The sequence below is a fragment of the Antedon bifida genome, chromosome 7 (genome assembly GCF_963402885.1).
Source record: "Antedon bifida chromosome 7, ecAntBifi1.1, whole genome shotgun sequence".
NCBI lineage: Eukaryota > Metazoa > Echinodermata > Crinoidea > Comatulida > Antedonidae > Antedon > Antedon bifida.
Window position 1 is genome coordinate 15,535,109 of NC_136232.1, and position 17,362 is coordinate 15,552,470.

Sequence of the window (17,362 nt, forward strand, 5' to 3'; positions counted from 1 at the left end):
GTTTACCATGATAGTGATGACGAAAGTGACGACGAATAAGTAAAGAAATTAAACACAAATATTATATTATACAATATTATGTTATTATATTGGTACTGTTATATGTATTTATTCAAAAAGAAAAACCAATTTCATTATGTGGCCATTTCAGATAAAAATGACGGTAATTTTGGTTGAAATGTCAGCCTTTTTGGCTTGTTCTGTTACACAAATAATGTGAAATATTATTTGAACATTTACTGTTACTTATATAATTGAATTTCTATCTCCATAACATCTTTTAATGCCATAAACTTACAATATTTAAAAATAAATTGTCAAAAATGGCGGCCATTTTGAAATTGCTGCCAACACCCCTTGCCTATGAAAAAAATGGAGCAAACACTTTTTGGATTCAGTGATGTCTATTCTACAACATATCCAATTTTTACAAAATATATGTAAATAAAAGTTTTAAAAATGTATTTTACTGGTATGCGGCCATTTTAGATAAAATGGTTGTCATATTGGATAAAATGGCAGCCATTTTGGGCATAATGGCGGCCATTTTGGCTTGTTCAGTTACACAAATGATTTATTGTTACTTTTATGATTGAATTTCTATCTTTTAATGTCATAAACTTACAATATTTTAAACAATTTTGTCCAAAATGGCGGCCATTTTTAAAGGGCTGCCAACCCCCTTTGCGTATGAAAAAAAATTGAGTAATTACTTTTGGATTCAGTGATGTCTATTCTACAACATATCCAATTTTTACCAAATATATGTAAATAAAAGTTTTAAAAAAATATTTGATTGATATATGTGGCCATTTTAGATAAAATGGTGGCCATATTGGATAAAATGGCAGCCATTTTAGGCATAATTGCGCTAGTTTGGCTTGTTCAGTTACAAAAATGATGTGAAATATTATTTGAACATTTAGTGTTACTTTTATGATTGAATGTTCTTTTCTTCAACTTTTATTGCCAAAAAAAGAAAAATATATATATTAGATATAAATATATATTTTAAAAAAAGAAACAAATTACAGCATGGCAATAGGAGGTTAAAAAATAGATTTCTCTAATCGAGTTTAACCCCCTTTACAAATATAAATTACAAAAAAACAGGTGGAACTGAAAAGAAAAACATAAAACGTACATTATTCTATATATTCATCAAATAAACATTTTTTAACTTGATTTATAAACGATTTCCGATAAATAATACTACGAATTTCAACTGAAATATTATTCCATAAATTTGCTCCTTCAAAACTAATCCTAAACTTTCCTAAAGAAATACGAGCTTGAGGTAACGCTAAATTATATTCATTATTAAATCTTGTACTATGAGAGTGTCCAATAGATGAAAAATAATCAGTTAGCCTATGAGGAGTTCGCTTATAAAATATATCTGAAATAAATTTGAGAACATGTAATCTATGTAGTTTATAAACATCTAAAATTTTGAGTTCATAAAACAAAGGAGAAGAGTGTGCCCTAAAACTTGAAAACGTAATACATCTAACTATCATTTTTTGTAAGATTAAAACAGGATTTAAGAAAGATTCAAATGTACTAGCCCAAACTTCAATGCCATAAGTTATGATTGGATAAATAAATGAATTATAAAGCATGATTAGAGTTTTTCTAGGAACAAAATGTCTCAACCTAAATAACAAACCAGCCCTTTTCTTAATTTTTGCTTTAATATCATAAATGTGATACTTCCATGAAAGAAACTTATCAAATTTAATACCCACAAAATTAATACAAGTACTTTCTTTAATTATTTCATTATTAACAGTCAATGAGTCCCGTTGTGTAATTTGTTTATTTTTAGAGTGGAAAATCATATAATTAGTTTTATCAAGATTAATTGTCAATTTGTTTGCGTTGCACCAATCTATGACTTTCTGGAATTGAGTGTTATAACAGTCAGATCAAGAAGATTGTGAGCAAATGAATGAAATAAATTAGTGTCATCTGCAAACAAACGAAAATCAAAAAAATTAGAAGAATTTGGAAGATCATTGATATAAATTAAGAACAGAATAGGGCCAAGGACCGAGCCTTGAGGCACACCACAAGTGATAGGTAATTTTTCAGAGGTAAAGCCATTTGATGAAACAAATTGTTTTCGGTTGTTGAGATAATCAGAAATCCAATTTAACGCATTGCCTCTAATACCATAATGAAATAATTTCGAACGTAAAATGTTATGATCAATCGTATCAAATGCTTTACGAAAATCAATAAAAATACCAATTGAAGACATTCCCTTATCAATATCACATTGAAGATTATTAACTAAAAATTAATCAATGACAACTTAGTGCTATATTTTTCTCTAAAGTCATATCGATGATTGTAAAACAAATTAAATATTTCAAAGTAATTAAACGTTTATTATATAGTTTTTCAAGAACCTTACTTAATACTGGAAGAATGGAGATGGGCCTATAATTTCCAAGATTGTCTTTTGCACCTTTTTGAATAATGGAATAACTCTAGCAATTTTAAATGCTGATGGAAATTTACAAGTGTTAAATGAAAGATTAAAAATATATGTTAAGGGAATGGTTATAAAAGGAGCAGCCAAAGAAATTAATTTTGATGGAATATTGTCTGAACCAGTAGCCTTTTTCGAATCTAAAGATGAAATTATTTTAAAAACTTCATCATGAGTTGTTGGTTCAAGAAAAAACGAGTTTAAACGAGGTTGACCTAAAAATGAAGAATAATTAGAAGATGTGCTATCAACATTCTTCGCTAAATTTGGGCCAATGTTGGTAAAATATTTATTAAATTCATTAACAATTGACAATTTATTGGTATAATTATGCGTCGATACAGATATATTTATGGGTAAGTTATTAGTGTTACGCTTATGTCCTAATAATGTATTGATTGTTTGCCATGTTTTAAAAGAGTTATTACTATTTTCGGAAAATAAATTATGATAAAAAGTGCTTTTAGCCAATCTAATTGTTTTTGTTAAGGTATTTCTGTATTTTTTATACTCTGAAAATAAAATTGGATCATGATTTGACTTAATAACTTTTGAAAACAACTTGTGCTTTTTCCTAATACATTTTTTAATTGATTTAGTGATCCATGGCTTTTTTTCTTCAATGTTTTTTACCGAACGTTGGACAAAAGGGGCATGTAAGTTACAAAGGTTACTAAATGAGGTATGAAATTTGTTGTAAGAATCATCAACATCTTTAGACATATAAACTTCATCCCATGATATATTAGATAAGTCATAAATAAATGCATTTGTATTAAAGTTACTCAAATCACGAACAAAAATAGAATCAATTTTTTCACTTGAAACAATATTTTCAAATATTGAAAAAACAGGGAAGTGATCAGAAATATCGCAGACAATTGAACCACTATATATATTTGTATTAAAAATATTGGCATAAATATGGTCAATTAAAGTACAAGTATATTTAGTGACCCTGGACGGAGTTTCAATTAGGTTGTGTATATTTAAACAATTAAGTTTATCAATAAATGAGTCTACATTAACAGAAGAATTTAAAACATCAAAATTAAAGTCGCCCAATATAATACAATTATTTTTTTCAATTTTATTATTATTTAGTATATCTAAAACACTGTTATAAAACCCAGTTAGGTCTGTATTGTTTTGCCTGTATATAACACCAACAATAAATTTGTTCGCATCATCAAACAATTCCAACCACAATGATTCTGAGTTAGCTATTGTATAATCAAGCACTCTATAATTGAGAGAAGAGTGAACGTAAATACCTACTCCACCACTCCTACCCTGTTCTCTGCATTTGTATTCAAATGAATACGAGTTCAAATTAAAGAGATCTGGATTTTGAATGTTCCAAACTTCAGTAAGACCTATAATTTTAAAATTTCCCAAAGTATTAAGAACTTGTTCAAATTCCTCAAAATTCTTTTTTAGTGATCTGATATTAAAATTTAGAACAGACAAAGAGTGTGACATAATACCTGTAAATTTTTCAGAGAACTTAGTAGGGGTGATATAATTGTCGAGGCTATTAATGGGAGCCTCAAATGTATCATCATCTGTATTAAAGTTCATTAAAGAATGCTAGATAATTAGCCTCAAATGATATTATACAATTTTACCATATTATTTCAATTAATACATTAAAAAAAATCAGAATTAACGTTCATACAGCAGATAAAACAATTCATGTGGATTCAATATATGTAAATGTATAAATTATATATTTGTGCTTATTTGTATAAACCAAACTACTAGTGACTAGACATACATACAAAAAACAAACAGGACATATAAACGAAATGCTTAGAACATAAGGGCATTTCATTCTTCTATAATATCCAACATTAAAAAAGTACAGTATCTGATGAATCAAGTTTGTCTCAGATCAAATCAAGAATAAATTAGGCTAAAAAAACTCAGATTCCGGTTTTCAGTAAATTAGTTTTTTAGCTGGGCCTGAAATGGAACAAAGTAGCCACTGCAACGTCATGTCTATCTCGATAACATCTTTTAATGTCATAAACTTACAATATTTTAAACAATTTTGTCAAAAATGGCGGGCATTTTGCAATGGCTGCCAACTCCCTTGCATATGAAAAAACAATAGAGCAAATACTGTTTGGATTCAGTGATGTCTATACATATCCACATTTTATCAAATATAGCAAAACAAAATGCAACCTTCCAAAATATCCTAGACTACTAGCGCATGAGTAATACCCAACCCTTATATTTGAACAGCGTTATAGCATTATAAGTAGCGACCAAGCAATAACATCAAACCCATACACTTCAATAGCATTACTGCTTTCTAAGCTATAGCAGAAATAGCAGCTATGGCAGTAACACCAAACCCTTAGATTTGACTAGCACAATTGCATATAAATAACGACCACAACTGCTTTCCGAGCTATAGCAGTAACACTAACCCCGTAGACTTCAATAGCATCTTATTTTACCACTTTTACAATACTGCAACATCATTTGGGCTTCAGATTATCCTTCTAATTTAAATAAACTTGTTAAATTACAGAAAACGTGCAGCTAGAATTATCATACCATCTCCTTACCGATTTCCATCTGAACCTTTATTTAAACGATTACAAATTTTTTTATTTATTATTTTTATTTATTTGATATTAATAAAGTTCAATTATCAATATTTATGTTTCAGTAAGAAAACGCTTCCTATTCCTATGTTAAAATTGTTAGATACTACTAAGAAAAACATTCATATAATTTTAGAAATCCTTCTGTTCCAGTTCCCTTCGTCAGACTCGATTTTTTTTTCTGTTGCTGGTCCTATTTTATGAAATAATCTCGATTCTTTTATTAAAAATGTCTTTCTTTACCAGCTTTTTTAAAAAATAAATATTTATCACTGTACCAACAATAATTTGATATAGCATTAATTAAGATAGCCTTTTATATCTTTTTTTTCCTCTCTCTCTCTCGGGGTCATGGTGAGACAAGTTTTTGACTTCTAATCATGACCCAAATGATGGCATTCCTTTCTCTTATTTACCTCTTCTTGTTTTTGTATTGTATTACTGTTTCTTATTGTTTATTATTCTTGTATTGTCTTACCATTATTGAATAAATGTTATATTGAAATGCTTGAATTTTCGGTGACTTTTAGTATTTCATTCTACACTTTCTATGGAATTCAAAAATACAATTTGTGGTGGGTATATCATTAGATTGACTGGACTACAATGCGTGCAGCTCTTTTTTTTCAATATGTGTATTTTCATTTGATTCTGCCTGCTACCGTTACACTAAACTGAGGTACTATAGTCCATAAATGGTTGTATTGTGGTTAGATATAATTTTATCATTAAGTTTTTAATTTGGCACTAACAGATTTTTTGTTACAGTTGTATGTGGTGCTTCCTAGAAAGCTTGTCATCAATTTCAAGTCCTAGGTACCTAATATGTGAAACATTTCCAATATACTGGTTTCCTAGATGAACTTCAAGTTTACAATATGGGCTATTCTTAATTTTAATTAACATGCTTTTAATTTTATCTAAATTTAAATCTCCTAATAATAATAAGTTCTTTGTTCTCATTTGGTACCTTTCAAGCATATTTTCTAACTTCAAAAAATAAACTTTAGAATCAGGTGGTCTGTATGCTTGCAATAAGAATATTTTAATTAAATTTATCATTTATTTTCATCCGATCTCTATATCTTCAAAGTCAAGATTAAGATCTTCTCTGTGAACATATGAGATTACTTCCTTTATAATATATAATTACTCCATCCACCATCACTCTTATTTGATAAAACTAGATAACGGTCTTTTCTGATTAGTGTGTAGCCTTCTACATTAAAAAGTGCATTTGTATAACTTTCGTTTAACCAAGTTTTTGTTGTAACTAGTATATCTAATTGTAATTTGGACAGAAGGAATTTTATCTCGTCAATTTTATTTATGATACTTCGAACATTTATATTCCCATTTGTTGTATTCTGGCATGTAATTGTTCTTTATATTTTTATTAGGTATGTTATTAGCAGTAGGTAGGTTTATTTTTATCCGTATAATTACTGTTGTTATTAGATTCTTTTTTATTAGGCTTATTTTTTGGTAAAGTATGTTTTATGATTATATGACTTATTATTATATGATATATGATTTTAGGTTTTATTTTAGTGGCACAATCTTCTTCTTGGCCTGCATCCTATGGTTTGCTTCGTTGTTTGTGTCCCAACCGATTATTAGTTTATATTACTATGTGTTTATAATTGTAATTAATATAGCGCATTTAATTAAAACGGTACTCTACAATATGTTTACAGAGTTAGACAAGAACTACTGCCGCTGGCCTGATCCTGGTGAGTCATCCGGGCCATGGTGTTATTACGAAGACGATTCTGGAAGTATTAGGAAGGAGTATTGCGTTATTGACCCATGTTCGGGTAAGAATCTACAGCGTTCTATAAATGTTTTAATGTTATTGTTAAAGGTCCAATTTGTTTGTATAGGAAAAGCTCCAAAAGCTCCACGGGTTTTTCGCACCTTGCCTCTAGGCAGCTATATTTCCAGAGGACATAATCATTAAGAGGCTTTATCAACGCGAAAGCTATATTTACGGCTGACAGTTTTTGGAATTTTGTAAACTCAACTAATGTATAGGTCCATGCTGCTCGACCCAAAATACGTCTGGGAAAAGAAAGTCCACGAGGGCCCACGGTTGAATTGACGCGAATCAACACACTGCGTAAGAATTTTCTTACGTGTGCCGTGAAGTCACATTGTCTCTGAGGACTGTCCAACACACGGGAAAATAATGTATTGAAATTCTTTGAATGAGGTTAAATAAACACTCTTTTTTATTTAATGTAAATATGTAATATCATATTTGATTGAATTTTACAATGTTGATATACAAAGGTATTAAGCAGGTAGTAAACATAGACTAGTATGTGGGCTGGGTCACTAGCGAATAATGCTCCTACCCTGGAAAATGTACATATACTGTAGTTTAGTTTATGATTATATTTCTGTGCTGTACAGTAGGCCAGACTATATTTACACAAAATGTTTACTACTGACTGTTAAACAAAAATAATTGATATAATAAATCATTACGGTATATCTGAAGAAAGAACAATGATTAAAACTGTTTTTTTTAGAAACATTCCTTGTTTATTCATTTTCAGCAAATTACAAAGAAGAATTAATAGCCTACAACAAATGGAATCTATTATTTTTGTTGATAAATTTACGTCCTCTTATTATAAATAATGATAATAATGAAACAAAAAATAAATAAATGATCTAATGGAATCCAATATCACAATTAAGACCGAATAGATATTTTTCTTATATACTGTACTATACAGATTGAATTTTTATCGCTTTTCCTGTGGCTGTTTTATTAATCGAATTGTATCATGTAGAACAATCACCTAGATATTTTGATTTTTTTATAACCTCATCCAAGTAAAGTACAATTAGGATTATCGTTTGGTGCACCGAGATTGTTGTTTCAATGAGTATACAAACTAGATGCCTAATAGTAAGTCTACATGAGAATAGAACATATGATTTACATTTTACTAACAAAAAGGGGAGAGGGGGTGTTAATAGCTGAGTGTGAAATAGTGTAACTTAGTGATCTATTTTCCAGTACATGGTGGCTGTGTAACCGGAAACGGTGAAACTTATCGGGATAAAGCATCTTATACACAGAGTGGACATCGGTGTTTTTCATGGAGTAAACTCAACCAATATGACATTAGTATATCGTTTGATAACGGTAAGTTAAGCTGTTTCGTATTGTGTTTAAATACATTGCACTAATTAAAAAAAAATGTTCACATCGATAATCACGTAAGCTCTTTGATCTTTAAAAGGCGGCTTCAATGCAAATGTTAATGCATTTTCTAGGCCTATATTACAGTATAAACAAAATCGTTGACACACACAGAATTGTTACAAATCTGCAACAATTGATTTCTCAATCAACCCATCGAAAGAACAGAGGTGGATGTTAATTCCGAGTATCATCAACTTGAACAATAATGATTGCAAACACTTACAAAATGCGTTCGCAGTTAGAGAAACCGCATATTCCATGGTTGAAAACAGCATGTTAGAATTGTAGTGATTGAGAATTAATTTTACTAAATCAATATTGATTAGACTTAAATTGCATGTTTAATGAAGTAAACAATGCCACAGATCTTCATGGACCGTGCTAGAGTGCTAGACTTTTAATATTTCACTGAAAATGTAAGTGTTTTGCTGTGTGTAAAGCTACATTGGTAGCGCATAGAGACTTACGCAGTACATCTGAAGTTGTGTAAGTGACTTTTTGGTTGTTCGCGTGGCATGACTTACGCGCCATTTTGTGAAAACCTATGATGACTTAAATCAATTCCAATTTTCAACGAAACGTTTCAACAAGAAGTTTTAAAATGCGCAAAATCGATTTCTAATAAATTTAGCGCACATTTCATTTTTAGTGTTTCAATTTGTTTCCGATGACCCCATTTAAAAAAAATATTATTATGGAAGCTAATGAGCTATCTCTTATCGGATAGGTTGTAATCCCCTAACACAGTGGCTATTTTGTGTACCAGTTCACTGGGGTAACCCCCTACTCGTCTCGAGTGATGAACTGAGTTCACACGGGCAAACTATGTACACCGGACCTACGGTTTATAGTCCTTATCTGCCACCAGAACATTGTTGTAAGTGACATTAAAAAAAAATCACATTTATAAATTTGGCAAAATACAGATAAAGAAACATAATTTCGGCGTAAATTTAGCATTGAATGACCAGTGGTGACGTGTCAAACAAGAGATACAGTGAATTTTCAGGCATAATAGGCATATTTATTAGACCTCATTCGAAGTATTAGCTTTTGTAATGCCTTCATTCATAGCGTTAACAATAGGAAGATATCGATGTGCACTATTCGTATTTACCTTTACTTACTGTGTATGTTTGTTTAATGTTAATATATCGAATCCTATTATTCTCTTTATTAACATCATTATAGTGCTGATGATTATTATTTCCAAAAATAGGCATATCACAAAATAATAACTTAAAACCATACGAACTCAAAACAAGAACGCTTACCTACCAGTAATTTGCTACAACGTGATCTAAATGAATGAATGAGATATTCAATATAGAGAGTATAAACAAACTAAAAACTAATGCAATCAACAAAATGTAGATAATGGTTAAAAGTTGCCGAAATATCTCTATAAATTTAATTTATTTAATTATGTGATTAATTTCTTATTTATATTACATGATTTAATCATCATCCATAGGATTCATAGTACATAATATAGTTATTATTAATCGTTTTTGCTTTAAAAAAAATTAATAAACTATATCATTATTGATGAAAAATGACAGTGATAGTGACAGTTATCCATAAGCACATATTATAACAGTTCATGGTAATACACCGCCGCCGTATCAATATTTGACACGATACTGTTTCCGTGCACAAAGATTGTTTTTTTTTTAATATAATATTTTTGAAATCCCCCTAATCGCTAACCATGGTGAAGCTGTAACGTATATCAATCAGAATTCTTCTGACACTGGCCTGTAATTCCAACAAATAAAAGTTGTGTTACTGGTTTTTATAATAGATCTTGAATCAAACTACTGCAGAAACCCAGACAACTCATCGGCTCCTTGGTGCTATTACAAACAGGATGATGATATTGTGAAGGACTATTGTCAGATTGACAAATGTAAGTTAACATTTAATGTACAGTAGTTGTGTAAGCTATGTAAATTTGTCTGGCTGTTTTATTTTATCGTTTTGATTTAGTTTTTTGCTTATTTCATTTTGTATCTCCATTGTCAGTAATTTGCCTTTGGATTAATATTATATTAGTGTTATATTACATTACATTTCCACCATGGGCATGGGGTAAATGCCTTTTCAGTACCATACCCACGCAGATTTTCCACGGACGAAATTCGGACAAAACGCGGTTAATTTGTTAACGATAGGACATTCACGTTACGTTACGTTACGGAATTCATTTCTCGTATGAAATGTCTATGGGCTTTAACTTTGAACCATTGGGAGAACATTTTATTAACAAGACAAAGGGCCAAGGCCTGTCATTATTACGAAACAATAACTATGTGTTTTTTAGTCGCGTGGACGCGACTCTATAGTTCACTATGTCGGTCGGTCGGTCTGTCGATCTGTCTGTCGGTCCGGTATCACTATGCGTTTTATCGGTTTTCTGTACTTTTTGAACTGTTTTGATGTACAGAAAAGTACATTACTTTTTGAAAGTTCATTTTTTTCTGAGATAACGCGACTTATGGCTGTTGGCCTTGTTTATTAATGTTTTTAAAAACCTGTTTGATATCCATTGAATTGTGATTTTGCCTTTTTTGTGATCTTATGCTTTTATTAATCGGCAAAATAACTACGTAGGCCTACTAATTTTGATATTTGATTACATTGCCGATTGAAACATTTCAGCTTGAAGTATCATTTTGTTATTAATTAGAATGTCCTTTTCAAAGATACCAAGCACATAGGCCTACTACACACATTACTTGCCTTAGAAAACAACGGATTTGGACTATCTCGACCAATATGCCTGCCTTGAAGAAAACACATGCGGGTTTAATCATCCTACTTTTATTTCTGTTTCTACGGAAAAACATTTCTAATGTTCATTCAGTTCAGTGAGGAATACGATGTTTAATCACAAACCATCCTCGTAAGTAACTACGTTCGTTACAGGATCAAAGCGTTTCTCGAGCTGGTCGGTGAGTTAGTATTCTAAATGTGCATCTTTTCAGCCGAAATTAACTCAATTCGGAGAATTAAACCCGAGTCCGCCACAATCAACAACCCAGAATGTTAGTGGTAAAAATGGCGAACAGTATTATTAATATGTATTACCAGAAAAGTCTAAAAAACAAAATGGATATACTGCACTCAAGTATGCAGACACACATGTTAAACCACATCTATGATATCGTTTCCTTCTCGGAGACATGGTTAAAAGATTTTGTCATTGATTCTGAAATCATGATTCCTGACTTTAGGCTCTACAGACGAGATAGGCAGGAGGACAGACGACGTGGAGGAGGTGTTCTTATGTACATCTCAAATCGATTGACCAGTCGTAGATTATTTCACCTGGAAGACGATGTCAACGAAATAATATGGACCGAAGTGATCATCTCGATCTTTGAAATTACTAGTTGCTACTTACTATCGATCAAACGCGATTCTGTCGAACATTTCATCGGAACATTGGAGTCATCCATGCGGAGGTATCCAGACCATGGACTCCTAATCGTAGGAGATTTCTGGGACATACTCTAGCTTCCTGATGCTACATACCACGCACCAGCTAACTCCATATCTGAACTATAGTTCTCGATGAACTTAACCTCACACAATGCAACCTAAATAACACTTCTAACAATAACATTCTGTCTTGAGTAACAACAACGATTTGGTATACGAGATAAAAACTGGTCAAAATGTGTTTGATTTTGACAACGAATCAATCTTTCATGCTCTAGTTTGACGATAACATTGCTTTTGTTAATAATTTAACTAGATATCAATTTAATTATAAAAAGCAAACTTTGAATTTAACGAAACATTTAAAAGGGTCCCTTGAGAAGTCATATTTGATTTTAATAACGATGTTAACGATAAGCTCGATATATTTTACGATATTGTATAATTATGCTACTATTAGAGACCTTCTTCCAGTTGTGAAAGTTAAAAAGAAAAGACCACCCTGGTTTGATAGAGATTTAGTAACTGCTTTTAAATGACAAGCAGCATTTTTTACAATATCTGGAAGAAACTTTAATGAAAATTAAGTATAATATTAAAACCAACCCCAAACGTTTCTGATCATGGTTAAAAAACAAAAGAATCTTAAAATCCACTGTTTCTATCATTACCAATCATGCTAATGAGGCTGCGGAGACTCCTCAAGCCAAAGCTAGTATGTTTAATAATGTTGTTGTTTCTAATTTCTCAGACTTCAGGGACACTGAACCTGCGGTGTATCGATGTCTCCCTGCTGAAACGCTGATGTCTTGAACAGCATCATTATTCGGCAGGATGAAGTTGACCAGATCTTGAGGTCGCTCGACGTGCGCAAGGCGGCGGGCAATGACCTTATTAGCAATCAAATTCTAAAGTTCTGTTCTACCTCCTTATCCTTTCCAATTACGCGCATATTTCGTTTCTCTCTACAGACTAGTGCTTTCACTGAAAGATAGAAAACCGCCAGCGTTGTCCCCTTACGCAAAGCAAAGCCAATACTTAAAGTCACTAATTACAGACCCATCTCATTACTCCCCACTGTATCAAAAGTTTTCGAACGCCTGGTCCACAAGCAACACTTGAACCACGTTTACCCCCCCCCCCCCCCCACCCCATATCGCTACTGAACAACATGGCTTCATGTCCGGTAGATCGTGTGAGACCAATCAATACTCATTTTGTGACAAGTTTTTCTTTGAAGTAATTCCCAGGGTGCTAATTTTAGTTGACTATATAAATAATCGTGTCTATTTATTCTTTTCTGTAAACGATAATGTATTTTAGTCCTGGGGTACGTACAGTTTTTTTACGCTGAAATGACTGTGTATTCGAGAACCATATGTGGGCACGACCCAGATGGTACGCGAACGAAGCGATCTAGTATGACTATAATTTAATGTGTGTATGGGTGTATTATATTTGTAATGGATGTAATATAAGGTCAAAACAAAAAAAGAAACATACAAATTGTGTGTACTGATTTAAAATTTAATCAAAGAACCAATTTGCTCTAAATGTAAAATTAATAATATACTCATAATAATGATACTCATAATAAATATTTATTATTATGCAATTTAATAAAATAAAATAAATAAGTCATACCCAGCGAGTAGTATCCGCCAACAGGGCCGTAAGCCAGCATGAGGCAGACGTCTGTTTTTAACCTCTCCTTGGCCTGTAATTTATTATACTGTTATCTAAATTATAGGTTCGTCGACAGCTCTTTCCAAGTTCATACGGCATACCCAGTCATACATGCGCAATCTAAACAATGTATTCATACAGGATGCGTATATGACAGAACAAAAATGTGCCGAAAAGTGTTTAGAAATAAGTTCATTTGTATGCCGTTCATTTGAGTACCGCTCCATCAGACCATGGGATGACAAGAAATGTATCCTATCAAACGAAAGTCTGTTTACCACTGGGATGCAGCATTCACCAAGACACTACCCTATAATTGATCTCTTCACACGAGTAGATACAAGTAAGTCTTCACCTATATATAATGTCCTAGAAGCTATATCGCTTTTCTCAGGCGAAATTTTCAAGATTGTGTGTTATATTGTTGTTGAGAGATCACAATTGTAAACGTGGTAGGCCCTATTCAAATTAGTATTGATATGATTAATATAATGAATTGACATCAATAATTGGCGATGACCAGTATCAGTATTTTAAAACAGGTTAAATGTGTATTAGATTAGATATACAAGAAATCGTGTGTAAGAACGAGTAAATTAAATAACACGCCCAATGTTCTAAAGTAACCTTTTATTTTATTAACCAACTGCATTCGGGAAGCTGGGCTAAAAAAATTACTGCGCTTCAATGTTTTTTTGGACGGAATAGTTATTTAAAATTCACTGGCTTCCAAATAAACAACGAATTATTTTTAAACTAATGTTAATTACATATAAATCTCTTCACGACAAATCCCCATCATATATTTCCAATTTAATTATACGTAGATCTTCAGTTTGCAAAAGATCTATTAGGTCGACCACTAATCCATCTGCACTTTTTGTTCCACCCAGCCGCCTTAAGAGCTTTTGCAGTTGCAGCTCCTAAACTGTGGAACAATCTTCCTGATCCTATTAAAAATGCATCCTCTATCATAGTTTTCAAAACATTCTTAAAAACCCATCTTTTTTCTTTGTAATTTCTTTCTGTTTTTCTCTCAGCGCTTTGGAACAATCTTTTGATTGTATAAGCGCTTTATAAATCGAACAACATTAACATTAACAGCGCGCAATACAGGTTTTATATTAGGGACTTTTAGATTCCACATGTATCGTAGTCGATATATTAACGTTTAGATTAAGTGGACATTTTCGTTGACGTGCCAGTGAACGTAAGACGTAATGACCCTGGGATCATCTGACCTTGTAATCTCTAGTAACGCTAGTCCGTGGAGCTATTCCAACCGCTGGGCCGGTGTAGGTACACAGGCTTAGGCCAGGCTAAGTGTGCAGCTTACGCCTCGCCGAGATCCTTAATTTTCTGAACGGCGTCCTAGCGATAAGACCCAGGCCATAACCTGTTTACTGAAATTCTCTTTTACTACATTCTCGCGAGATCATTCTCTGCCGTGATTTTGGTATACTTTTGCAGTGTTAAGACGTCATACATCCACTCATACTACAGCTAATGCCAAAATGCACTGTGCTCAAGTGCTCAAATTTGCAAGTCGACGTGTCAGTCTCCTAAAGTTACGTAATAGGGTAGCAGTCGACATAGTTGACGTGAAAATCTATAAGTACTTATTATCCAAAACGTGCGTTAGTATCGTTCATTATCATTAGATATCGCTTTTTGTTTAGTAGAACTCTGACTGAACGGCAAGTGATACGTAATAACCCAATCAAATGTCAAGGATAATAACATTAAAAACAAATTATTATTTATTACAGTATGTGATGCCTACGAAGACAGGAACCGATTATATCCAGGTATAAAAACTAATCAAATACACGTATTAACGTTGTCATAGTAATTTTTAATTGACAATTCTTTCAAATATATTCATATCTAAATCTTCCTAACTCAACATTATTTTGAGTTCAAATAGTGAGTCAACAAAGTTGAAATACTAAAATAATATGTTTTGTAACTTTTCTTTTAATTAATCCGTCTTGTATTTCATCCATTTAGTTTTCTAGTTGTACTTATTTAATTCTTTTACAAAAATAATGATTCGATATATGTGTCTAATGTGGGTTCATCCTACTTTTATTTTCATCATGTAAATTTTCATATATAGTAATTTATACATAGTTTTTCTAACATTGTATTTTGTTATCATATGTTTACATACATGATTTTGTAATGTAATTTTGTAATCTTTTCTCTATCCATTATCATTATCTACCATAATTTTCTTTTATACTTTATACATATCATCTTTTAATATATTTGCAAAACCTGCTATTTCTTATACATATTTTCTACATATTCTGTTCTTTATACGTACATTATCATTTAACACAATTTATGTTTAATAATCTATTTATAAACTTAGAATTTTTTTTCTAAATTTTATCATTTTTAATCTCACATGCAAGAAGAATGTCCATATATTTTATCATTCTCACAGATTTAATTAATTTCATAATTTCGCCGGACTGTTTAGAATTAATGGTCTTTTGCCTGTTGTATTTATATATATAAAAGTATCTCTTCGGCGATCCTGCTTCGTGAATAAAATACTGAAAGATGAGGGCGTATCAATTTGATCTCTGGTGCGCGTGCGTACCACGCCGAGAATGTTAAAGAGTCGCTATCCAATCGAGTTTGAACAATACCATGAAAGCCCCAGTGGTCTAATGGTTAGGACAGTTGTATATCAAGCAGAAGGTCCGGGTTCGAGTCTCGGTTGGGGCTTTTTCTCATTCTCACAGATTTCCTCATCTAATCGTTTCAAATTAAATCCAAAGGCAAATTACTGAAAAAATGACAATGCTTTGGGTATCAGTGGCTGGATCTCAATGGAGATACAAAAAAAAAGCGAAAAGCTAAATCAAAACGATAAAGTAAAACAGCCAGAAAAGTTAGCAGAGCTTTCGGGCAACACTTTTTTTTAAAATTTTAAATAAATAGATTTTAACATTTTTTTTCTAATGTGGCTATTAACCATTTTCATTTATCAAATGCGTTTTGTAATAATAATTAATTAAAACTACAGTTTGTACCAACCAAATGTTCAATTTACAAACATCTTTTGTTATCCTTCATCATTGTTTTTTTATCATCCATCTATAAAAAGCTTTTCACACTTTCTCTTTTTTTTATCATCAAATCATCTGGTATACATATTCATAATTAATTTAGTTTTTTGTTTTCTTTTTAAAAAAATAAACGGGGAAAAAAGACACCCTACAGTTGTAACACTTAAAAAAACATAATATATCATACTTTGTATCTCATTAACATAGTCTCTTCCTGATTGAGCATAAATATCTGCAGATTTACAAATTTCTTATATTTTTTTCAGAATTAAATTGGAGGAGATTATTTTTTTTTCTTTTTCCAATAAATTTACTTTATAAATTACAGAATGCTCCTAAAGTGTATAACTTAATAACGTAATTGTTGTCAGTTTCGAATAAAAGCCTTTTAAAAGAAAAAACAGAAAATGTATGTTTACTGCTCTAATTATTCTGTTTATCTACCTCCATGTTACTGTTATACACTCTGCTAACATATGTTTATCATTCTCAATAACATTGCATGTGTAACAATTTGGAGAATTTACAAGGCTCTACTTATGCAATCTTTCATTTGTTGGCAATATTCAGTGTAACAATTTAAAATTAAAATGTGCCAGTTTTTATTCTTTAAGGCCAGAAACTTTCTTAACCCATATTTTCTTCCATGGCAGTTTACCATGGATTAACCTGTGCAGTTGGTGTACTATATTTATTATTACTTTTTCTGGTACTAGTAAAATGCTAGAATTTGATATAATTTTTGAGAGTTATAATGTGTTTTACAAATAGTTATTCTTTTCTTCCATGTTTTTAGGGTATTGTCTAATGCATC

The 17,362-nt window shown here is 31.5% G+C and overlaps 1 protein-coding gene across 1 annotated transcript in view; it reads left to right on the plus strand.

Moving 5' to 3' along the window:
* The window catches only part of LOC144849168 (uncharacterized), an 88,775-nt gene that overhangs the window by 14,068 nt on the left and 57,345 nt on the right, over nucleotides 1-17,362 (plus strand). Inside the window, exons 3-7 of the mRNA XM_078706192.1 lie at nucleotides 6,813-6,932; nucleotides 8,147-8,275; nucleotides 10,140-10,244; nucleotides 13,530-13,808; nucleotides 15,235-15,273. Of these exons, the coding sequence (XP_078562318.1) occupies nucleotides 6,813-6,932; nucleotides 8,147-8,275; nucleotides 10,140-10,244; nucleotides 13,530-13,808; nucleotides 15,235-15,273 (672 nt within the window). The remainder of the gene's footprint in view (nucleotides 1-6,812; nucleotides 6,933-8,146; nucleotides 8,276-10,139; nucleotides 10,245-13,529; nucleotides 13,809-15,234; nucleotides 15,274-17,362) is intronic.